This window comes from Corvus hawaiiensis, chromosome 3 (assembly GCF_020740725.1).
Source record: "Corvus hawaiiensis isolate bCorHaw1 chromosome 3, bCorHaw1.pri.cur, whole genome shotgun sequence".
NCBI lineage: Eukaryota > Metazoa > Chordata > Aves > Passeriformes > Corvidae > Corvus > Corvus hawaiiensis.
The window spans coordinates 1,517,680-1,541,611 of NC_063215.1; the positions used below are offsets into that span (position 1 = coordinate 1,517,680).

Sequence of the window (23,932 nt, forward strand, 5' to 3'; positions counted from 1 at the left end):
ACCGGGATTGCGGGAAACGTGGGATCGGCTCCAAACACCCCCTTCCCCCCCCCCCCCCCCCCCCCCCCAGATCCATGGAAAAGCGGGAAAAGCATCCCAAGCGCTCCTCCAGCGGGAAAACAGCGGGAATTTTGTTTGGATGCCGGGACTGGGCAAAAAAAAACCTCCCAAAACCCGGGATCCATTCCCGGTCCGGAATTCTGGGATCGCTCCCTTTCCTGCGTGGGGGGAAAAAAAACCCGGGAAAACCGGCTTTGGAGGCAGAATTTAGGGAATCTCCTCCGCTGGGAAAGCGGGGAGGATTCCAGGGAATTCTGGGATGGGGGAAAAGGGATCCGGAGCCAATTCCAAGGGGGTTTTCCAGAGGGAAAATCGGAGGGGATTTCAGGATGAGCAACGTTTCCCTCGGATGTTGCCACAGCAGAGAGGAGGGAAAAGCGATTCCCGGCTGGAATTTTATCCCAGGAACCCCCAGGAAGAGCCGAAGGATCCCGGATTTCCCCGGATTTCCGATGCCCGAACGCCGCCGGAAAAGGGAAAAGCGGGAATTTGGGATTCGTTTGTATTTTGAGGGAAGGGAAAAATCCATGGAAAAGCTGCCCGGAAGTAGGAAAATCCCGGATATTGCACTGGCCCCAATTCCATAAATAAATATCCGTAAATATCCGTAAATATCCATAAATATCCATCAAGATCCTCGGTGCCGGAGCTTTTCCCGGGATTCCGGAGCTTTTCCCGGAGCTCCGGAGCGTCCAAGTCCATTCCAGCGGCTCCGGGACGCGCCGGGAATTCCCTGCTGGGAATCCCGCACTTCCCACAGCTTCCAGCCGCAATTCCAGAAGCGCCAACGACCCCCGGGAAACCGGGAATGACCCCCGGGAAACTGGGAATAATCCCCGGGAAACTGGGAATAATCCCCGGGAAACTGAGAGCAACCCCTGGAAAACTGGGAATAACCCCCAGAAATCTGGGAATAACCCCCGGAAAAGCGGGAACGACCCCCAAAAAACTGGGAATAACCCCAGAAAACCGGGAAAAAACCCCAGAAATGCGGGAATAACCCCCGAAATGCGGGAATAACCCCCAGAAACCAGGAACAACCCCCAAAAAACCGGGAATGACCCCCAGAAATGTGGGAAAACCCCCCAGAAATGTGGGAATAACCCCAGAAAACCGGGAACAACCCCAAAAAAACTGGAAACAACCCTCAGAAATGTGGGAATAACCCCCAGAAAACCGGGAACAGCCCCCAGAAATGTGGGAATGACCTCCAGAAATGTGGGAATAACCCCCAAAAACCCGGGGCCGATCCCAGGAATGTGGGAATGACCTCCAGAAATGTGGGAATAACCCCAGAAACGTGGGAATAACCCCCAGAAATGTGGGAACGACCCCCAAAAAACTGGGAATAACTCCAGAAAACCGGGAAAAACCCCCAGAAAACCAGGAACAACCCCCAGAAATGCGGGAACGACCCCCAAAAACCCGGGAACGACCCCCGGAATGTGGGAATAACGCCAGAAAACCGGGAACAACCCCAAAAAAACTGGAAACGACCCCCAGAAATGCGGGAACAACCCCCAGAAATGTGGGAACAACCCCCAGAAAACCGGGAATAACCCCAGAAATGCGGGAACAACCCCCAGAAATGTGGGAATAACCCCCAAAAACCCGGGGCCGATCCCAGGAATGTGGGAATGACCTCCAGAAATGTGGGAATAACCCCAGAAACGTGGGAATAACCCCCAGAAATGCGGGAACGACACCCAAAACACTGGGAATAACTCCAGAAAACCGGGAACAACCCCCAGAAAACCAGGAACGACCCCCAGAAATGCGGGAACGACCCCCAGAAATGCGGGAATAACCCCCAGAAATGTGGGAATAACCCCCAGAAAACCGGGAACAGCGCCCAGAAATGCGGGGACAACCCCCAGAAATGCGGGAACAACCCCCAGAAATGTGGGAATGACCTCCAGAAATGTGGGAATAACGCCAGAAAACCGGGAACCACCCCAAAAAAACTGGAAACGACCCTCAGAAATGCGGGAATAACCCCCAGAAATGCGGGAACAACCCCCAGAAAACCGGGAATAACCCCCAGAAATGCGGGAACAACCCCCAGAAATGTGGGAATAACCCCCAAAAACCCGGGGCCGATCCCAGGAATGTGGGAATGACCTCCAGAAATGTGGGAATAACCCCAGAAACGTGGGAATAACCCCCAGAAATGCGGGAACGACCCCCAAAACACTGGGAATAACTCCAGAAAACCGGGAAAAACCCCCAGAAAACCAGGAACGACCCCCAGAAATGCGGGAACGACCCCCAGAAATGTGGGAATGAACCCCAGAAAACCGGGAACAACCCCAAAAAAACTGGAAACGACCCTCAGAAATGTGGGAATAACCCCCAGAAAACCGGGAATAATCCCCAGAAATGTGGGAACGACCCCCAGAAAACCAGGAACACCACTCAGAAATGTGGGAATGACCTCCAGAAATGTGGGAATAACCCCAGAAAACCGGGAACAACCCCAAAAAAACTGGAAACGACCCTCAGAAATGCGGGAATAACCCCCAGAAAACCGGGAACAGCCCCCAGAAATGCGGGAACAACACCCAGAAATGTGGGAATGACCCCAGAAAACCGGGAACAACCCAAAAAAACCTGGAAACGACCCTCAGAAATGCGGGAATAACCCCAGAAAACCGGGAATAAACCCCAGAAATGCGGGAACGACCCCCGGAATGTGGGAATGACCTCCAGAAATGTGGGAACGACCCCCAAAAAACTGGGAATAACTCCAGAAAACCGGGAAAAACCCCCAGAAAACCAGGAACAACCCCCAGAAATGCGGGAACGACCCCCAGAAATGCGGGAACGACCCCCAGAAATGCGGGAACGACCCCCAGAAATGCGGGAACGACCCCCCAAAAAAAACCCAGGAACGACCCCCGGCAATGCGGGAGCGCCGCCGCCGCTCCTCCCTCCCACCCTCCCATCCCGACGATTCCCGACGATTCCCGACGGTTCCCGGCTCCGGTGCGGCGGGGCCGATGCCGGGGGTGGGGCCGGGGCCGATTCCCGGCGGGAATTCGCTACTTGATGTTCTTGAGGAGCGCCGAGCGCGCCCCGCCCAGGGCCTTGAAGGCGTCCTCGCTGCCCGGAGCCGCGCACTTGTCCGGGTGCAGCAGCACCGCCAGGCGCCGGTACGCCCGCGTCACCTCCTCCCTGCGGAAAACCGGGAATGAAAACCGGGAATAACGGGACACCGGGAATGGCGGTACGCCCGCGTCACCTCCTCCCTGCGGAAAACCGGGAATGGAAACCGGGAATAACGGGACACCGGGAATGGCGGTACGCCCGCGTCGCCTCCTCCCTGCGGAAAACCGGGAATGAAAACCGGGAATAACGGGACACCGGGAATGGCGGTACGCCCGTGTCACCTCCTCCCTGCCGAGGGGATGGAAACTGGGAATGGAAACCGGGAATGCGGGACACCGGGAATGGAAACCGGGAATGGCGGTACGCCCGCGTCACCTCCTCCCTGGGGAATAAAAACCGGGAATGGAAACCGGGAATGGAAACCGGGAATGGAAACCGGGAATGGCGGTACGCCCACGTCACCTCCTCTCTGGGGAATAAAAACTGGGAATGGAAACCGGGAATAACGGGACACCAGGAATGGCGGTACGCCCGCGTCACCTCCTCCCTGGGGAATAAAAACCGGGAATAACGGGAATAACGGGACACCGGGAATGGAAACCGGGAATGGGGGTACGCCCGCGTCACCTCCTCCCTGCGGAGAGAAAACCGGGAATAAAAACCGGGAATGACGGGAATGGCGGCAGGCGCGTGTCACCTTCTCCCTGGGGAATAAAAACCGGGAATAACGGGACACCGGGAATGGCGGTAGGCACGGGTCACCTCCTCCCTGGGGAATAAAAACCGGGAATGAAAACCGGGAATAACGGGACACTGGGAATGGCGGTACGCCCGCGTCACCTCTTCCCTAGGGAATGGAAACCGGGAATGAAAACCGGGAATAACGGGACACCAGGAATGGCGGTACGCCCGCGTCACCTCCTCCCTAGGGAATGGAAACCGGGAATAACGGGACACCAGGAATGGAAACCGGGAATGGCGGTACGCCCGCGTCACCTACTCCCTGCCGAGGGGATGAAAACCGGGAATGGAAACCGGGAATAAAAACCGGGAATAACGGGACACCGGGAATGGCGGTACGCCCGCGTCATCTCCTCCCTGCTGAGGGGATGGAAACCGGGAATGAAAACCGGGAATAACGGGACACTGGGAATGGCGGTACGCCCGCGTCGCCTCCTCCCTGCGGAAAACCGGGAATAAAAACCGGGAATAACGGGACACCGGGAATGGCGGTACGCCCGCGTCACCTCCTCCCTGCTGAGGGAATGGAAACTGGGAATGGAAACCGGGAAAGCGGGACACCGGGAATGGAAACCGGGAATGGCGGTACGCCCGCGTCACCTCCTCCCTGCCGAGGGAATGAAAACCGGGAATGGAAACCGGGAATAAAAACCGGGAATGCGGGACACCGGGAATGGCGGTACGCCCGCGTCACCTCCTCCCGGAGGAATAAAAACCGGAAATAATGGGAATAACGGGACACCGGGAATGGAAACCGGGAATGGGGGTACGCCCGCGTCACCTCCTCCCTGCGGAGAGAAAACCGGGAATAAAAACCGGGAATGACGGGAATGGCGGCAGGCGCGTGTCACCTTCTCCCTGGGGAATAAAAACCGGGAATAACGGGACACCGGGAATGGCGGTAGGCACGGGTCACCTCCTCCCTGGGGAATAAAAACCGGGAATGACGGGAATATGGAACACGGGGAATAACGGGAATGTGGGACACTGGGAATGGCGGTACACACGTGTCACCTCTTTCCTAGGGAATAAAAACTGGGAATAACGGGAATACAGGACACCGGGAATGGCGGTAGGCACGGGTCACCTCCTCCCTAGGGACAAGAACCGGGAATGGGAGTGAAAAACCGGGAATAACGGGAACGTGGAACACCAGGAATGGCGGTACGCCCGCGTCACCTCCTCCCTGTGGGAATACCGGGAATAAAAACCGGGAATAGGGAACACCGGGAACGGCGGTACGCCCGCGTCACCTCTTCCCTAGGGATAACAAGGAGCATTCCGGGAGCGCCGCCAGTCCCCATCCCGCATTTCCCGCCCCGCTCCCGGCCATTCCCGCGGGAATTCCGGCTCTTCCCGCACCTGCTGGCTCCGGGTTTGACCCCCAGCGTGTCCCAGCTGTCCTTGCTGTTCCGGATCCTTCGGATCGCATCCGCCTGCTCCCGCGTGAAGCCGATGCCGGAGGCGCCCGGGGGCCGCTTCCCGCCGTTGTCACACAGATCCACGATGGCCGAGTAGAAAGTCTGGGAATTGCGGCCGGGAATGAGCCCCCGGAGGCCGCGGGAAAGCCTCGGGGACGGCGGATTGGGGAGGAGACGGGATTGGTGGGATTATCGGTGGGATTATCGGTGGGATTTGGGAATGGCCGGAGCGGGATCTGTGAGGGATCCGATGAGGATCCGGCTCCCGGCGCTTCCCTGGATAATCCTGGAGCCCATTCTCATTGGATGATCCCGACAATCCCGGAGCCAGCTCCCAGCTCCTTCCTAGGACATTCCCAACAATCCCGGAGCCAGCTCCCAGGATGATCCCAGTGATCCCGGATCCAGCTCCCAGAGAACATTCCTGACAATCCCGGAGCCAGCTCCCAGCTCCTTCCCAGGACATTCCCGACCATCCCGGATCCAGCTCCCAGGATGATCCCGGATCCAGCTCCCAGAGAACATTCCCGACAATCCCGGAGCCCTTTCCCAGGATGATCCCAGTGATCCCGGATCCAGCTCCCAGAGAACATTCCCGACAATCCCGGAGCCAGCTCCCAGGATGATCCCAGTGATCCCGGATCCAGCTCCCAGAGAACATTCCTGACAATCCCGGAGCCAGCTCCCAGCTCCTTCCCAGGACATTCCCGACCATCCCGGAGCCAGCTCCCAGGATGATCCCGGATCCAGCTCCCAGAGAACATTCCCGACAATCCCGGAGCCCTTTCCCAGGATGATCCCAGTGATCCCGGATCCAGCTCCCAGAGAACATTCTCAACAATCCCGGAGCCAGCTCCCAGGATGATCCCAGTGATCCCGGATCCAACTCCCAGAGAACATTCCCGACAATCCCGGAGCCAGCTCCCAGCTCCTTCCCAGGACATTCCCGACAATCCCGGAGCCAGCTCCCAGGATGATCCCGGATCCAGCTCCCAGAGAACATTCCCGACAATCCCGGAGCCAGCTCCCAGGATGATCCCAGTGATCCCGGATCCAGCTCCCAGAGAACATTCCCGACAATCCCGGAGCCAGCTCCCAGCTCCTTCCCAGGACATTCCCGACCATCCCGGATCCAGCTCCCAGGATGATCCCGGATCCAGCTCCCAGAGAACATTCCCGACCATCCCGGATCCAGCTCCCAGGATGATCCCGGATCCAGCTCCCAGAGAACATTCCCGACAATCCCGGAGCCCTTTCCCAGGATGATCCCAGTGATCCCGGATCCAACTCCCAGAGAACATTCCCGACAATCCCGGAGCCAGCTCCCAGCTCCTTCCCAGGACATTCCCGACCATCCCGGATCCAGCTCCCAGGATGATCCCGGATCCAGCTCCCAGAGAACATTCCCGACAATCCCGGATCCAGCTCCCAGGATGATCCCAGTGATCCCGGATCCAGCTCCCAGAGAACATTCCCGACAATCCCGGAGCCCTTTCCCAGGATGATCCCAGTGATCCCGGATCCAGCTCCCAGAGAACATTCCCAACAATCCCGGAGCCAGCTCCCAGGATGATCCCAGTGATCCCGGATCCAACTCCCAGAGAACATTCCCGACAATCCCGGAGCCAGCTCCCAGCTCCTTCCCAGGACATTCCCGACAATCCCGGATCCAGCTCCCAGGATGATCCCGGATCCAGCTCCCAGAGAACATTCCCGACAATCCCAGAGCCAGCTCCCAGAATGATCCCGGATCCAGCTCCCAGAGAACATTCCCGACAATCCCGGAGCCCTTTCCCAGGATGATCCCAGTGATCCCGGATCCAGCTCCCAGAGAACATTCCCGACAATCCCGGAGCCAGCTCCCAGGATGATCCCGGATCCAGCTCCCAGAGAACATTCCCGACAATCCCGGAGCCCTTTCCCAGGATGATCCCAGTGATCCTGGATCCAGCTCCCAGAGAACATTCCCGACAATCCCGGATCCAGCTCCCAGGATGATCCCGGATCCAGCTCCCAGAGAACATTCCCAACAATCCCGGAGCCAATTCCCAGCCCTTTCCCAGGACACTCCCGAATCCAACTCCCAACTCTTTCCTGGGATAATCCCAACAATCCCAGATCCGGCTCCCAGCCCCTTCCCAAGACGATCCCGACAATCCCGGAGTCGATTCCCACCGGAAAATGGCAGCAATTCCAGATCGATTTCCCAGGCCCAGGCAGGACATTCCCAACAATCCCGGATCCAATTGCCAGCCCTTTCCCAGGATAATCCCGGACCCACCTCCCACAGAATGATCCCAACCATCCCGGATCCCATTCCCGGCCCTTTCCCAGGATAATCCCGGATCCACCTCCCACAGAATGATCCCAACCATCCCGGATCCCATTCCCGGCCCTTTCCCAGGATAATCCCGGATCCACCTCCCACAGAATGATCCCAACCATCCCGGATCCCATTCCCGGCCCTTTCCCAGGATAATCCCGGATCCCATTCCCACGGGGTGATCCCAACCATCCCGGATCCCATTCCCGGCCCTTTCCCAGGATAATCCCGGATCCACCTCCCACAGAATGATCCCAACCATCCCGGATCCCATTCCCGGCCCTTTCCCAGGATAATCCCGGACCCACCTCCCACAGAATGATCCCAACCATCCCGGATCCCATTCCCGGCTCTTTCCCAGGATAATCCCGGATCCACCTCCCACAGAATGATCCCAACAATCCCGGATCCCATTCCCGGCCCTTTCCCAGGATAATCCCGGATCCACCTCCCACAGAATGATCCCAACAATCCCGGATCCAATTCCCAGCCCTTTCCCAGGATAATCCCGGATCCACCTCCCACAGAATGATCCCAACAATCCCGGATCCAATTCCCAGCCCTTTCCCAGGATAATCCCGGATCCACCTCCCACAGAATGATCCCAACCATCCCGGATCCCATTCCCGGCCCTTTCCCAGGATAATCCCGGATCCCATTCCCACGGGGTGATCCCAACCATCCCGGATCCCATTCCCGGCCCTTTCCCAGGATAATCCCGGATCCACCTCCCACAGAATGATCCCAACCATCCCGGATCCCATTCCCGGCCCTTTCCCAGGATAATCCCGGATCCACCTCCCACAGAATGATCCCAACCATCCCGGATCCCATTCCCGGCCCTTTCCCAGGATAATCCCGGACCCACCTCCCACAGAATGATCCCAACCATCCCGGATCCCATTCCCGGCTCTTTCCCAGGATAATCCCGGATCCACCTCCCACAGAATGATCCCAACAATCCCGGATCCCATTCCCGGCCCTTTCCCAGGATAATCCCGGATCCACCTCCCACAGAATGATCCCAACCATCCCGGATCCCATTCCCGGCCCTTTCCCAGGATAATCCCGGATCCACCTCCCACAGAATGATCCCAACCATCCCGGATCCCATTCCCGGCCCTTTCCCAGGATAATCCCGGATCCCATTCCCACGGGGTGATCCCAACCATCCCGGATCCCATTCCCGGCCCTTTCCCAGGATAATCCCGGATCCACCTCCCACAGAATGATCCCAACAATCCCGGATCCAATTCCCAGCCCTTTCCCAGGATAATCCCGGATCCACCTCCCACAGAATGATCCCAACAATCCCGGATCCAATTCCCAGCCCTTTCCCAGGATAATCCCGGATCCACCTCCCACAGAATGATCCCAACCATCCCGGATCCCATTCCCGGCCCTTTCCCAGCATAATGCCGGATCCACCTCCCACAGAATGATCCCAACCATCCCGGATCCCATTCCCGGCCCTTTCCCAGGATAATCCCGGATCCACCTCCCACAGAATGATCCCAACCATCCCGGATCCAATTCCCAGCCCTTTCCCAGGATAATCCCGGATCCACCTCCCACAGAATGATCCCAACAATCCCGGATCCCATTCCCGGCCCTTTCCCAGGATAATCCCGGATCCACCTCCCACAGAATGATCCCAACCATCCCGGATCCCATTCCTGGCCCTTTCCCAGGATAATCCCGGATCCACCTCCCACAGAATGATCCCAACCATCCCGGATCCCGCTCCCTCGCTGCCATCCGCGCCGTTATCCCGCGTTCCCGCCCGAATCCCGGGGAATTCCCGCTGCTCCGCGCTCCCGGCCCTCTCCGGGCCCCCGTTCCCGGCCGGCGCTCCGGAATTCCCACCTGGAACATCTCCTGGATGCCCTCCCCGCTCTGGGCCGAGGTCTCCCAGTAGAGGAAGCCGCGGCTCTCGGCCCAGAGCCGCCCCTCGCTCTCGTCCACCACCCGCAGCTTCCCGGCGTCGATCTGAGCCCCGGAAAGCTCGGAGACAGATCCCGCACCCGGAGATCCCACACCCAGATCCCACACCCAGATCCCACCCGGAGATCCCAGAGATCCCACACCGAGATCCCACCCGGAGATCTCGGAAATCCCAGAGCCAATTCCCACAGGGAGATCCCAGAGATCCCAGAGCCAGTTCCCACACGGAGATCCCAGAGATCCCAACAATCCCAGAGCCAATTCCCACCCGGAGATCCCACACCGAGATCCCGGAGATCCCGGAGAACCCGGAGCCAATTCCCATACCCAGATCCCACACGGAGATCCCACACGGAGATCCCAGAGATCCCACCCGGAGATCCCAGAGAACCCGGAGCCAATTCCCACACCCAGATCCCACACAGAGATCCCACACGGAGATCCCAGAGCCAGTTCCCACACGGAGATCCCAGAGATCCCAACAATCCCAGAGCCAATTCCCACCCAGAGATCCCACACCGAGATCCCGGAGATCCCGGAGAACCCGGAGCCAATTCCCACACCCAGATCCCACACGGAGATCCCAGAGATTCCAACAATCCCAGAGCCAATTCCCACCCAGAGATCCCACACCGAGATCCCGGAGATCCCGGAGAACCCGGAGCCAATTCCCACACCCAGATCCCACACGGAGATCCCAGAGATTCCAACAATCCCAGAGCCAATTCCCACCCAGAGATCTCACACCGAGATCCCGGAGATCCCGGAGAACCCGGAGCCAATTCCCACACCCAGATCCCACCCAGAGATCCCACCCGGAGATCCCAGAGCCAACTCCCACCCAGAGATCCCAGAGATCCCGGAGATCCCAGAGATCCTGGAGCCAATTCCCACCCAGAGATCCCAGCGCCAATTCCCACAGGGAGATCCCAATGATCCCAGAGCCAATTCTCACCCGGAGATCCCACACTGAGATCCCACACCGAGATCCCACCCGGAGATCCCGGAGAACCCGGAGCCAATTCCCACACCGAGATCCCACACGGAGATCCCACACGGAGATCCCAGAGATCCCACCCGGAGATCCCGGAGAACCCAGAGCCAATTCCCACCCGGAGATCCCAGAGAACTCGGAGAACCCGGAGCCAATTCCCACACCCAGATCTCACACAGAGATCCCAGAGATCCCAACAATCCCAGAGATCCCACCTGGAGATCCCACCCGGAGATCCCGGAGCCAATTCCCACACCGAGATCCCACACGGAGATCCCGGAGAACCCGGAGCCAATTCCCACACCGAGATCCCACCCAGAGATCCCACCCGGAGATCCCAGAGCCAATTCCCACAGGGAGATCCCAGAGATCCCGGAGATCTCAGAGATCCTGGAGCCAATTCCCACCCCGAGATCCCAGAGCCAATTCCCACAGAGAGATTCCAACAATCTCGGGGATCCCAGAGATCCCAGAGCCAATTCCCACAGGGAGATCCCAGAGATTCCAGAGCCAATTCCCACACGGAGATCCCAGAGATCCCGGAAATCCCAGAGCCAATTCCCACAGGGAGATCCCAGAGATTCCAGAGCCAATTCCCACAGGGAGATCCCAGAGATCCCAACAATCCCAGAGCCAATTCCCACCCAGAGATCCCACACCGAGATCCCGGAGATCCCGGAGAACCCGGAGCCAATTCCCACACCGAGATCCCACCCAGAGATCCCACCCGGAGATCCCAGAGCCAATTCCCACACCCAGATCCCACACGGAGACCCCACACGGAGATCCCAGAGCCAATTCCCACCCAGAGATCCCACACCGAGATCCTGGAGATCCCGGAGAACCTGGAGCCAATTCCCACACCCAGATCCCACACGGAGATCCCACACGGAGATCCCAGAGATCCCACCCGGAGATCCCGGAGAACCCGGAGCCAATTCCCACACCCAGATCCCACACAGAGATCCCACATGGAGATCCCAGAGATCCCACCTGGAGATCCCACCCGGAGATCCCGGAGCCAATTCCCACACCGAGATCCCACACGGAGATCCCGGAGATCCCGGAGAACCCGGAGCCAATTCCCACACCGAGATCCCGGAGATCCCACCCAGAGATCCCAGAGCCAATTCCCACAGGGAGATCCCAGAGATCCCGGAGATCCCAGAGATCCTGGAGCCAATTCCCACCCCGAGATCCCAGAGCCAATTCCCACAGGGAGATCCCAATGATCCCAGAGCCAATTCCCACAGGGAGATTCCAACAATCCCGGGGATCCCAGAGATCCCAGAGCCAATTCCCACAGGGAGATCCCAGAGATTCCAGAGCCAATTCCCACACGGAGATCCCAGAGATCCCGGAAATCCCAGAGCCAATTCCCACAGGGAGATCCCAGAGATTCCAGAGCCAATTCCCACAGGGAGATCCCAGAGATCCCAACAATCCCAGAGCCAATTCCCACCCGGAGATCCCACACCGAGATCCCGGAGATCCCGGAGAACCCGGAGCCAATTCCCACACCCAGATCCCACACGGAGATCCCACACGGAGATCCCAGAGATCCCACCCGGAGATCCCGGAGAACCCGGAGATCCCAGAGATCCCAGAGCCAATTCCCACACGGAGATCCCAGAGATCCCGGAAATCCCAGAGCCAATTCCCACAGGGAGATCCCAGAGATCCCGGAGCCAATTCCCACACCGAGATCCCGGAGATCCCGGAGAACCCGGAGCCAATTCCCACACCCAGATCCCACCCAGAGATCCCACCCGGAGATCCCAGAGCCAACTCCCACCCAGAGATCCCAGAGATCCCAGAGATCCCAGAGATCCTGGAGCCAATTCCCACCCAGAGATCCCAGAGCTAATTCCCACAGGGAGATCCCAATGATCCCAGAGCCAATTCTCACCCGGAGATCCCACACTGAGATCCCATACCGAGATCCCACCCGGAGATCCCGGAGAACCCGGAGCCAATTCCCACACCGAGATCCCACACGGAGATCCCACACGGAGATCCCAGAGATCCCACCCGGAGATCCCGGAGAACCCAGAGCCAATTCCCACCCGGAGATCCCAGAGAACTCGGAGAACCCGGAGCCAATTCCCACACCCAGATCTCACACAGTGATCCCAGAGATCCCAACAATCCCAGAGATCCCACCTGGAGATCCCACCCGGAGATCCCGGAGCCAATTCCCACCCAGAGATCCCACACCGAGATCCCGGAGATCCCGGAGAACCCGGAGCCAATTCCCACACCCAGATCCCACCCAGAGATCCCACCCGGAGATCCCAGAGCCAATTCCCACCCAGAGATCCCAGAGATCCCAGAGATCCTGGAGCCAATTCCCACCCCGAGCTCCCAGAGCCAATTCCCACAGGGAGATTCCAACAATCCCGGAGATCCCAGAGATCCCGGAGCCAATTCCCACAGGGAGATCCCTGAGATCCCAGAGCCAATTCCCAGTCCAATCCCAACAATCCCGGATCCAATTCCCAGTCCAATCCCAACAACCCCAGACCCAATTCCCCTTTCCCAGGACAACCCCGGATCCAATTCCCAGGACAATCCCAGCATTCCCGGGTCCAACTCCCAGCCCCTTCCCAGGACAATCCCAACAATCCCAGATCCAGTTCTGACCCAGGATAATCCCACTGGGATCCCATTCCCAGTCCCAATCCCAACATTCCCGGATCCAATTCCCACAGGGTGATCCCAGTGATCCCAAAATTCCCAGATCCAACTCCCGGCCCCTTCCCAGGATAATCCCTGGTCCAATTCCCAGCACAATCCCAGCATTCCCAGATCCAGTTCCCAGGACAACCCCAGCATTCCCAGATCCAACTCCCAGCCCCTTCCCAGGACAATCCCCACAATCCCGGATCCAATTCCCACAGGGGGATCCCAACGATCCCAGATCCAGTTCTGACCCAGGACAATCCCTGATCCAATTCCCAGGACAATCAATCCCAACAACCCCGGATCCAGTTCCCAGGACAATCCCAGCATTCCCAGATCCAATTCCCAGCCCCTTCCCAGGACAATCCCGGATCCAGTTCCCAGTCCAATCCCAACAACTCCAGACCCAACTCCCCTTCCCAGGACAATCCCGGATCCAACTCCCGGCCCCTTCCCAGGACAATCCCTGATCCAATTCCCAGTCCAATCCCGACAACCCCAGATCCAATTCCCAGGACAATCCCAGCATTCCCGGATCCAACTCCCAGCCCCTTCCCAGGACAATCCCGGATCCAATTCCCAGGACAATCCCAGCATTCTTGGATCCAATTCCCAGGACAATCCCAGATCCAATTCCAAATCCAATCCCAGACCCAGTTCTGACCCAGCACAATCCCGGATCCAATTCCCAGTCCAATCCCGACAACCCCAGATCCAATTCCCAGGACAATCCCAGCATTCCTGGATCCAATTCCCAGGACAATCAATCCCAACAATCCCAGATCCAATTCCCAGGACAATCCCAGCATTCCTGGATCCAATTCCCAGGACAATCCCAACAATCCCGGATCCAATTCCCAGGACAATCCCAGCATTCCTGGATCCAATTCCCACGACAATCAATCCCAACAATCCCAGATCCAGTTCCCAGGACAATCCCAGCATTCCTGGATCCAACTCCCAGCCCCTTCCCAGGACAATCCCGGATCCAGTTCCCAGGACAATCCCAACAATCCCAGACCCAATTCCCTTTCCCAGGACAACCATGGCTCCAACTCCCGGCCCCTTCCCAGGACAATCCTGGATCCAACTCCCAGGTCAATCCCAGCATTCCTGGATCCAATTCCCAGGACAATCCCAGATCCAATCCCAAATCCAATCCCAACAATCCCAGACCCAGTTCTGACCCAGGACAATCCCAGATCCAATTCCCAGTCCAATCCCAACAACTCCAGACCCAACTCCCCTTTCCCAGGACAATCCCGGATCCAACTCCCGGCCCCTTCCCAGGATAATCCCTGATCCAATTCCCAGGACAATCCCAACAATCCCTGATCCAATTCCCAGTCCAATCCCGACAACCCCAGATCCAATTCCCAGGACAATCCCAACAATCCCAGATCCAGTTCCCAGGACAATCCCAGCATTCCTGGATCCAACTCCCAGCCCCTTCCCAGGACAATCCCGGATCCAATTCCTAGGACAATCCCAACAATCCCAGACCCAATTCCCTTTCCCAGGACAACCATGGCTCCAACTCCCGGCCCCTTCCCAGGACAATCCCTGATCCAATTCCCAGTCCAATCCCGACAACCCCAGATCCAATTCCCAGGACAATCCCAGCATTCCCGGATCCAACTCCCAGCCCCTTCCCAGGACAATCCCGGATCCAATTCCCAGGACAATCCCAGCATTCTTGGATCCAATTCCCAGGACAATCCCAGATCCAATTCCAAATCCAATCCCAGACCCAGTTCTGACCCAGCACAATCCCGGATCCAATTCCCAGTCCAATCCCGACAACCCCAGATCCAATTCCCAGGACAATCCCAGCATTCCTGGATCCAATTCCCAGGACAATCAATCCCAACAATCCCAGATCCAATTCCCAGGACAATCCCAGCATTCCTGGATCCAATTCCCAGGACAATCCCAACAATCCCTGATCCAATTCCCAGGACAATCCCAGCATTCCTGGATCCAATTCCCACGACAATCAATCCCAACAATCCCGGATCCAATTCCCAGGACAATCCCAGCATTCCTGGATCCAATTCCCACGACAATCAATCCCAACAATCCCAGATCCAGTTCCCAGGACAATCCCAGCATTCCTGGATCCAACTCCCAGCCCCTTCCCAGGACAATCCCGGATCCAGTTCCCAGGACAATCCCAACAATCCCAGACCCAATTCCCTTTCCCAGGACAACCATGGCTCCAACTCCCGGCCCCTTCCCAGGACAATCCTGGATCCAACTCCCAGGTCAATCCCAGCATTCCTGGATCCAATTCCCAGGACAATCCCAGATCCAGTCCCAAATCCAATCCCAACAATCCCAGACCCAGTTCTGACCCAGGACAATCCCAGATCCAATTCCCAGTCCAATCCCAACAACCCCGGACCCAACTCCCCTTTCCCAGGACAATCCCGGATCCAACTCCCGGCCCCTTCCCAGGATAATCCCAGATCCAATTCCCAGGACAATCCCAGCATTCCCGGATCCGATTCCCAGGACAATCCCAGCATTCCCAGATCCAATTCCCAGCCCCTTCCCAGGACAATCCCAGAGCAAATTCCCAGTCCAATCCCAACAACTCCAGACCCAACTCCCCTTCCCAGGACAATCCTGGATCCAACTCCCGGCCCCTTCCCAGGATAATCCCAGATCCAATTCCCAGGACAATCCCAGCATTCCTGGATCCAACTCCCAGCCCCTTCCCAGGACAATCCCAGATCCAGTTCCCAGGACAATCCCAGCATTCCTGGATCCAACTCCCAGCCCCTTCCCAGGACAATCCCAGATCCAGTTCCCAGGACAATCCCAGCATTCCTGGATCCAACTCCCAGCCCCTTCCCAGGACAATCCCGGATCCAGTTCCCAGGACAATCCCAACAACCCCGGACCCAAGTCCCCTTTCCCAGGACAATCCTGGATCCAACTCCCGGCCCCTTCCCAGGATAATCCCAGATCCAATTCCCAGGACAATCCCAACAATCCCAGATCCAATTCCCAGCCCCTTCCCAGGACAATCCCAGAGCAAATTCCCAGTCCAATCCCAACAACTCCAGACCCAACTCCCCTTTCCCAGGACAATCCCGGATCCAACTCCCGGCCCCTTCCCAGGATAATCCCTGATCCAATTCCCAGGACAATCCCAACGATCCCAGATAAAATTCCCAGTCCAATCCCGACAACCCTGGATCCAACTCCCAGTCCAATCCCAGCATTCCCGGATCCAACTCCCGGCCCATTCCCATTCCCATTCCCATTCCCGTTCCCGCCCCGCCGGCCGTCCCCACCTTGTTGGCGCAGACGACGAAGACGACGTTCTCCATGCTCCCATGGGGGCCCAGCTCCTGCTTCATCTCAGCCAGCCAGGAATCCAGGGAATCGAAGGATTCCTTGGATCCCACGTCGTACACCAGGATCACGCCCTGCGTGTCCTTGTAGAACTCATTCCGCACCTTTCGGGAAGAACCCCGGGGGGGGGGGGTGGGAAGAAGGCGCGGAAAAGTTGGGATTTGCAGGATCGCCCGGGCGGGGATGTCGGGTGACAAGCCAAGAATTCCCCCCCCCAGAATTCCCAAAAAAATTCCCAAAAAAACCTCCAAAACCCCGGAATTTCTGTGATGGGGGGGGAGGGGGGGATGGAATTGCCGTGGGAAAGGAGTGGGATTTTGGGCAGGGGATTCCCAGAGGAGCTGCGGCTGCTCTGGGATCCCTGGGAGCATCCATGGAAAAGCCGGAGCCAGCCGGGGAAATCCTCAGGGATTTTGGGAATTCTGCCGCTCCCGGGGGGATCGGGAGGTACCTCGTAGAAGAAGGGATGGCCGGCCATGTCGAAGATGTTCACCTTGATCTCCCGATCCCGGATCTGCACCCTGCAAAAGCCGTTGGGAGATCACGGAATTCCGGGATCGCTGAGCTTGGAAAAACCCTTGGAGATCGCGGAGCGCCCGTATCCCCAGCCCTGATCCAGCCAATCCCGGCGCCCATCCACGACCCCAGGAGCCGCATCCACGTGGGTTTTAAATCCCTGCCTTCCTTCGGAAAACCCTTTCCGGGCGGGAATTATTCCCAAAAAATCCAAGCAAAGCTCCTCTGGAAAAACTCGAGGCCGTTCTCTCTCATCCCGTTCCCCATTCCCGGGGAGAAATCCCGAGCCCCTCCGGCTCCACCCTTTCAGGAGTCCCTGGCGGCTCCAGGGGTTGCTCCCGCTCTCCCATTCCCGCTCCCATTCCCGTTCCCGTTCCCATTCCCGGCTCTCACTTGGTGACTCCGTAGTCGATCCCGATGGTCGCCAGGTACTTGGACACGAACCTCTTCTCGCAGTAGCGCTTGATGATGCAGCTCTGGCCGGGAATAAGGCGGGAATTCCAGCGGGAATCCCTCCACAGCCGCATTTCCCGGCAACTCCCAACAATTCCAGGAGCTGGGAATCGCGGCTCTGCCCCGCAACCGCGCCGGGTCCCGCCCACTTCCCGCCAGCCAATCAGAACCGCGCGTTCCCTGGAGGACACGCCCAATCACCTGTCAATCATCTGCAGCGCCACGCCCACCAGAGAGCAACAACAAGGAACCGCCGGCCTCTGATTGGCTACAGCGCAAAGCCAACGCACCAATCAGAGCACAGCGCCCGCCCTCCCGCGCTCTTGATTGGTCGGCTCACCTGCCCCTCACCTACGCCAGCCAATGACAGCGCCTCACCTTGCCCACCTCGGCGTCGCCCATGGAGATGACTTTAACCCGCAGCGCCTTGCGCGGCTCCTTCCGCTTCGCCGCGTTCGCCTCCATGGCGGCGCCGCGGCGCTGCGGGCCGGGCCCGGTGCCGGGCCCGGTGCCTGTCCTGGTGCCGGGCCCGGTGCCTGTCCCGGTGCCGGTGCCGCTTGCGGCGGCGGGAGCCCGAAAGGGAGCGAGCAATGGCGGCAGAGCGGCGCTTCCGCCTCAGCCCGGGTGCCCCGCGCGAGTTCTCGCGAGATCTGCCGCAACCCCTCCCCACCACCTCCGCGGGAAATCTCGCGAGATTTGGGCGGCGGGAAGGGTCCGCCAGGGGGGCGCCAGGGGGCGCGGATTCCGGACCCCAAAGCGCCCCAAAACCCCACAAATTTGGGGGGGTCCCGGACCCCAAACCGCCCCAAAACCCCACAAATTTGGGGGGTCCCGGACCCCAATCCGCCCCAAAACCCCACAAATTTGGGGGGTCCCGGACCCCAAACCGCCCCAAAACCCAAAAATTTGGGGGGTCCCGGACCCCAAACCGCCCCAAAACCCCACAAATTTGGGGTCCCGGACCCAAAAACCGCCCCCAAAACCCCACAAATTTGGGGGGGTCCCGGACCCCAAAACCGCCCCCAAACCGCACAAATTTGGAGTCCCGGACCCAAAACCGCCCCAAAAACCCCACAAATTTGCGGGGTCCCGGACCCCAAAGCGCCCCAAAACCGCACAAATTTGGGGGGTCCCGGACCCCAAACCGCCCCCAAAACCCCACAAATTTGGGGGGTCCCGGACCCAAAACCGCCCCAAAACCCCACAAATTTGGGGGGGTCCCGGACCCAAAACCCCACAAATTTGGGGGTTCCAGACCCCAAACCGCCCCAAACCCCCAAAAAATTTGGGGGGTCCCGGACCCAAAACCGCCCCAAACCCCACAAATTTGGGGGGGTCCCGGACCCCAATCCGCCCCAAAACCCCACAAATTTGGGGGGTCCCGGACCCAAAACCGCCCCAAAACCCCACAAATTTGGGGGGGTCCCGGGGACCCAAAACCGCCCCAAAACCCAAAAATTTGGGGGGGTCCCGGACTCAAAACCCCAACCAAAACTCCACAAATTTGGGGGGTCCCGAACCCAAAACCCCACAAATTTGGGGGTCCCGGACCCCAAACCGCCCCAAACCCCCAAAAATTTGGGGGGTCCTGGACCCAAAACCCCACAAATTTGGGGGGTCCCGGACCCAAAACCGCCCCAAAACCCCACAAATTTGGGGTCCCGGACCCCAAAGCGCCCCAAAAACCCCACAAATTTGGGGGGTCCCGGACCCACCCCCGGACCGGCTCGGTGTCGTTGTCACCTGCTCGGGTTCCCTGTTCCTGTTCCCTGTGCGCATTCCCTGTTCCCCCCTGTCCCTTAGCCCTTCTTTTTATCCCTTTTTCCTGTCCCGTATCCCTTCTTTTATCCCTGTCCCTCTGTCCCTGTCCCTCCCTCCTTTGGTAGCCCCGGCTCTGCTTTGGGAGCCCCGGACCCTCCTTTGGGAGCCCCGGACCCTCCTTTGGAATCCCCGCTCTCCTTTGGTAGCCCCAGCTCTCCTTTGGTAGCCCCAGCTCTGCTTTGGTAGCCCCAGCTCTGCTTTGGGAGCCTGACCCGGGCCAGCTGCCCCCGGCCGTCCTGGCCCTGTCCCCATCCCTGTCCCCATCCCTGTCCCCATCCCTGTCCCATCCCTGTCCCATTCCCTGTCCCATTCCCTGTCCCATCCCTGTCCCATTCCCTGTCCCATCCCTGTCCCCATCCCTGTCCCATTCCCTCTCCCCATCCCTGTCCCATCCCTGTCCCATCCCTGTCCCATTCCCTGTCCCATCCCTGTCCCATTCCCTGTCCCATCCCTGTCCCCATCCCTGTCCCATTCCCTCTCCCCATCCCTGTCCCATCCCTGTCCCCATCCCTGTCCCATCCCTGTCCCATCCCTGTCCCATTCCCTGTCCCATCCCTGTCCCCATCCCTGTCCCATTCCCTCTCCCCATCCCTGTCCCCATCCCTGTCCCCATCCCTGTCCCCATCCCTGTCCCATCCCTGTCCCATTCCCTGTCCCATTCCCTGTCCCATCCCTGTCCCATTCCCTGTCCCATCCCTGTCCCATCCCTGTCCCATTCCCTCTCCCCATCCCTGTCCCCATCCCTGTCCCATCCCTGTCCCATCCCCTCTCCCCATCCCTGTCCCCATCCCCTCTCCCCATCCCTGTCCCATCCCCTCTCCCATCCCCTCTCCCCATCCCTGTCCCATCCCCTCTCCCATCCCCTCTCCCCATCCCCTGTCCCATTCCCTCTCCCCATCCCTGTCCCCATCCCCTGTCCCATCCCTGTCCCATCCCTGTCCCCATCCCTGTCCCCCATTCCCTGTCCCATCCCTGTCCCATCCCTGTCCCCATCCCTGTCCCATCCCCTGTCCCCATCCCTGTCCCATCCCCTCTCCCCATCCCCTGTCCCCATCCCTGTCCCATCCCCTCTCCCCATTCCCTGTCCCATCCCTGTCCCATTCCCTGTCCCCATCCCCTCTCCCCCATCCCTGTCCCCATTCCCTCTCCCCATCCCTGTCCCATTCCCTCTCCCCATTCCCTGTCCCATCCCTGTCCCCATCCCTGTCCCCATCCCTGTCCCCATCCCTGTCCCATCCCTGTCCCATCCCCTGTCCCCATCCCTGTCCCATCCCTCTCCCCATTCCCTGTCCCATCCCTGTCCCATTCCCTGTCCCCATTCCCTCTCCCCCATCCCTGTCCCATTCCCTCTCCCCATTCCCTGTCCCATCCCTGTCCCCATCCCTGTCCCATCCCTGTCCCCCATCCCTGTCCCATCCCCTGTCCCATCCCCTCTCCCCATCCCTGTCCCATTCCCTCTCCCCATCCCTGTCCCCATCCCCTGTCCCATCCCTGTCCCATCCCTGTCCCATCCCTGTCCCCATCCCTGTCCCATCCCCTGTCCCCATCCCTGTCCCATCCCCTCTCCCCATCCCCTGTCCCCATCCCTGTCCCATCCCCTCTCCCCATTCCCTGTCCCATCCCTGTCCCATTCCCTGTCCCATCCCCTCTCCCCATCCCTGTCCCCATTCCCTCTCCCCATCCCTGTCCCATTCCCTCTCCCCATTCCCTGTCCCATCCCTGTCCCCATCCCTGTCCCATCCCTGTCCCATCCCTGTCCCCATCCCTGTCCCCATCCCTGTCCCATCCCTGTCCCATCCCTGTCCCCATCCCTGTCCCCATCCCTGTCCCATCCCTGTCCCATCCCCTGTCCCCATCCCTGTCCCATCCCTCTCCCCATTCCCTGTCCCATCCCTGTCCCATTCCCTGTCCCCATTCCCTCTCCCCATCCCTGTCCCATTCCCTCTCCCCATTCCCTGTCCCATCCCTGTCCCCATCCCTGTCCCATCCCTGTCCCATCCCTGTCCCCATCCCTGTCCCATTCCCTCTCCCCATCCCTGTCCCATTCCCTCTCCCCATCCCTGTCCCATCCCTGTCCCATCCCTGTCCCCATCCCTGTCCCCATCCCTCTCCCCATCCCTGTCCCATTCCCTCTCCCCATCCCTGTCCCATCCCTGTCCCATCCCTGTCCCATTCCCTCTCCCCATCCCTGTCCCCATCCCTGTCCCATCCCTGTCCCCATCCCTGTCCCCATCCCTGTCCCCATTCCCTCTCCCCATCCCTGTCCCCATCCCTGTCCCATCCCTGTCCCATCCCTGTCCCATTCCCTCTCCCCATCCCTGTCCCTCTCCCCCTTTTCCCTCTCCCCCTTTTCCCCGTCCCCACTCCCAGGCCTGGCCCTGAGGGGCCGTGGGGAGGGGACAGATCCCGGTGTCCCCACTGGGACCTTCCCTGTCCCCAGTGTCCCAACTGCTCCCTGGATCCCAGCGAGATCCCGCCCAAAGTCGTGGAATCCCGGAATGCTTTGGGCGGGATCCACGGGGCTGAAATCCCATCCCATTCCGACCCCCCGATGATCCCAGGGGTGCTCCAGCCTTTCCTTGGGCACTGCCAGGGATCCGGGCATTCCCTGGGAATTCCAGCCCAGCCGGGAATTCCTTCCCAAGATCCCAGCCCGAGCTCCCCTTTCCCAAGGAAATCCCTCCATTCCCCGCCTCTCCCAGCCTGCCATTGGATCCAGCCCCAGCCCGACTCCTCTGCGGGAAGGGAATTCCGGCCTCCAGGCCCTTCCCTGGGGAATCTCGGCACTCCAGGAAGGCTCTCCCTTCCCTTTCCCCATCCCCGACTTCCAGAAAAACCCCTGGCCATGGATTCGGAGCCTCCTGCATCCCACAATCCCGGAATGCTTTGGCTGGGATCCACGCAGCTTCAATCCCATCCCATTCCAAGGCCGGCACCTGCCCCGATGATCCCAGGCTGCTCCAGCCTTTCCTTGGACACTGCCAGGGATCCGGGCATTCCCTGGGAATTCCAGCCCAGCCGGGAATTCCTTCCCAAGATCCCATTTTTCCCTCTTTCATTCCCACCATTCCCTGGATCCAATTGGATTCCCGCCTTTCCTTCCCAGCCGCCCCCGGACCGGGATTGAAAGCTTCCACATGGAGCTGATCCCTGCTGGAGCATTTTCCCGGGGAAAACCAGGCCTGGAAAATCTGGGATCCTTCGGAGATGTCCCAGCCGGCGGGAAGAGCTCCGGGAATGCCGGAGCAGCTGGGATAACAGCGGGATGAGCCGGGATTTCGGGAAGGAATTCCCGGGCTGGAATTCCCAGAGAAGCTGTGGCTGCCCCCCTGGATCCCCGGGAGTTGCCAGGGAAAGGCTGGAGCATCCCGGGATCACGGAATGTGCCGGGATGGGATGGGGATGGGATCGAAGGTCCTTTCCCACCCCAAATTCCAGGATTCCAGCGCCGTTCCCGATCCTGATCCTGGGGGGGGGGGGGGGGGGGGGGGGTGGGGAGGGGGAATCGGGATCCCGGCGCCGGAGGGGCGCGGAATGAGAGGAATCCACGGAATCCATGGAATGCGGGAAGCGCCGATCCCTCGGGAATTGCCCCGCTGGATGCAGCTCCGTTTCCATGGAAACGGCCGCGGGCGGACGCGGATGCTCCCGGCGCGGGAAATTCCCGGGATTTGGAGCTTTCCCCGCCTTTCCCAAAGGGATTCTTCCCTCGGGAAGGATTTCGGGATCAACCCAAGCCTCGGGCTGTTCCCAGAATCCCAAAAGATCCCCAGTGGGATTCGGGATTCTCCTCCTCGGAGGCTCCGGATTCCCAAGGAAAACGCATTCCCGAGGTCGGGAATTCCCGGAGAATTTCGGGAGCCCCATTCCCCGCTTCCAAGGCCTCGCGGAAGCCCCAAATCCTTCGGGATCGGGGCTCTTCCCGCGGCTGCTCCTGGGAATTCCCTGGCGCCGATGAATTCCTGGAATATTTTAATTAAGGCCCAGTTTTTTCCCGCCGGGAGCATCCTAATTAATTCCCTAATTAACGAGCCGGGCCGGTGGCTCTTCCAGGCGGGAAGAGAGGCAGGAAAAAAATTCGGGAATGGGGGAGGATTTTCTGGAAATTCGGGGCCAATTCCAGCCTTGTCCTGGCCCCCAGGGCGGCGTCCGGATTCTGGGAATTCTGGGATCAGCTCCGGGCTCCTCATTCCATGGATTTGGAGGGGCTGGGGCGGGTCCAGGGAAGGGACGGGAGCTGGGAATGGCTGAGGGAATAAGGGAGGATCCAAAGGGAGCTCCTCCCCCTCTGGAATTCCCGGGAATCTTGGAGCCAGCTGGGATCGGGATTCGGCCCAGGTTTTCCTGGAAATTTGGGAATAATTCCCACCTGGAAAGGCTTTTCCAGCCCCGGGCAGGGGAGGAGTCGCCGTTCCCGGAGGGATTTGAATCCCTGTGGATTTGGGGTGGGGACCCTGGGTCAGGGATGGGATTGGGAATGTTGGGGAACGCTCGGATCCACGGGCT

At 59.4% G+C, this 23,932-nt stretch overlaps 3 protein-coding genes and 2 long non-coding RNA genes across 11 annotated transcripts; 1 reads left to right on the plus strand and 4 right to left on the minus strand.

Annotated features, from left to right (window-relative positions):
• Positions 1-548: 548 nt before the first annotated feature.
• Positions 549-1,733, minus strand: LOC125323346. Its single transcript, XR_007202489.1, has 2 exons — positions 1,600-1,733; positions 549-1,268 (listed from the first exon to the last, which is right to left on the minus strand). It is a non-coding gene; the product is annotated as an uncharacterized LOC125323346 (long non-coding RNA).
• Positions 1,734-2,981: 1,248 nt separating this feature from the next.
• On the minus strand, positions 2,982-18,503 carry DNAJC27 (DnaJ heat shock protein family (Hsp40) member C27). Of its 4 annotated transcripts, XR_007202488.1 has the most exons (8): positions 17,984-18,503; positions 17,546-17,628; positions 17,088-17,157; positions 16,576-16,740; positions 9,520-9,642; positions 5,272-5,432; positions 4,087-4,697; positions 3,245-3,630 (listed from the first exon to the last, which is right to left on the minus strand). XR_007202488.1 is itself a non-coding variant. In XM_048298204.1 (7 exons), the coding sequence occupies exons 1-7, from the start codon at positions 18,068-18,070 to the stop codon at positions 3,102-3,104; spliced, it is 822 nt and encodes a 273-aa protein (XP_048154161.1). In that variant the 5' UTR covers positions 18,071-18,489; the 3' UTR covers positions 2,982-3,101. The 4 variants fall into 4 exon arrangements, 3 of the variants coding, with proteins under 3 accessions (XP_048154161.1, XP_048154160.1, XP_048154162.1); XM_048298204.1 differs by lacking the exons at positions 3,245-3,630; positions 4,087-4,697 and adding an exon at positions 2,982-3,234 and having other exon boundaries at positions 17,984-18,489; XM_048298203.1 differs by having other exon boundaries at positions 3,245-4,697.
• Positions 13,331-13,863, plus strand: LOC125323347. The gene is made up of 2 exons (XR_007202490.1): positions 13,331-13,366; positions 13,776-13,863. It is a non-coding gene; the product is annotated as an uncharacterized LOC125323347 (long non-coding RNA).
• Positions 13,558-15,315, minus strand: LOC125323344 (fibroin heavy chain-like). Of its 4 annotated transcripts, XM_048298206.1 has the most exons (3): positions 14,591-15,109; positions 14,105-14,353; positions 13,558-13,896 (listed from the first exon to the last, which is right to left on the minus strand). In XM_048298206.1, exons 1-3 carry the CDS (start codon positions 15,107-15,109, stop codon positions 13,558-13,560), a joined length of 1,107 nt encoding a protein of 368 aa, XP_048154163.1. The 4 variants fall into 4 exon arrangements, with proteins under 4 accessions (XP_048154163.1, XP_048154165.1, XP_048154167.1 ...); XM_048298208.1 differs by lacking the exon at positions 13,558-13,896 and having other exon boundaries at positions 14,173-14,872; positions 15,083-15,315; XM_048298210.1 differs by lacking the exon at positions 13,558-13,896 and having other exon boundaries at positions 14,173-14,353; positions 14,591-15,315.
• Positions 15,340-16,567, minus strand: LOC125323345. The gene is made up of 3 exons (XM_048298211.1): positions 16,069-16,567; positions 15,878-16,037; positions 15,340-15,677 (listed from the first exon to the last, which is right to left on the minus strand). The coding sequence occupies exons 1-3, from the start codon at positions 16,543-16,545 to the stop codon at positions 15,340-15,342; spliced, it is 975 nt and encodes a 324-aa protein (XP_048154168.1). The 5' UTR covers positions 16,546-16,567.
• Positions 18,504-23,932: the final 5,429 nt, after the last annotated feature.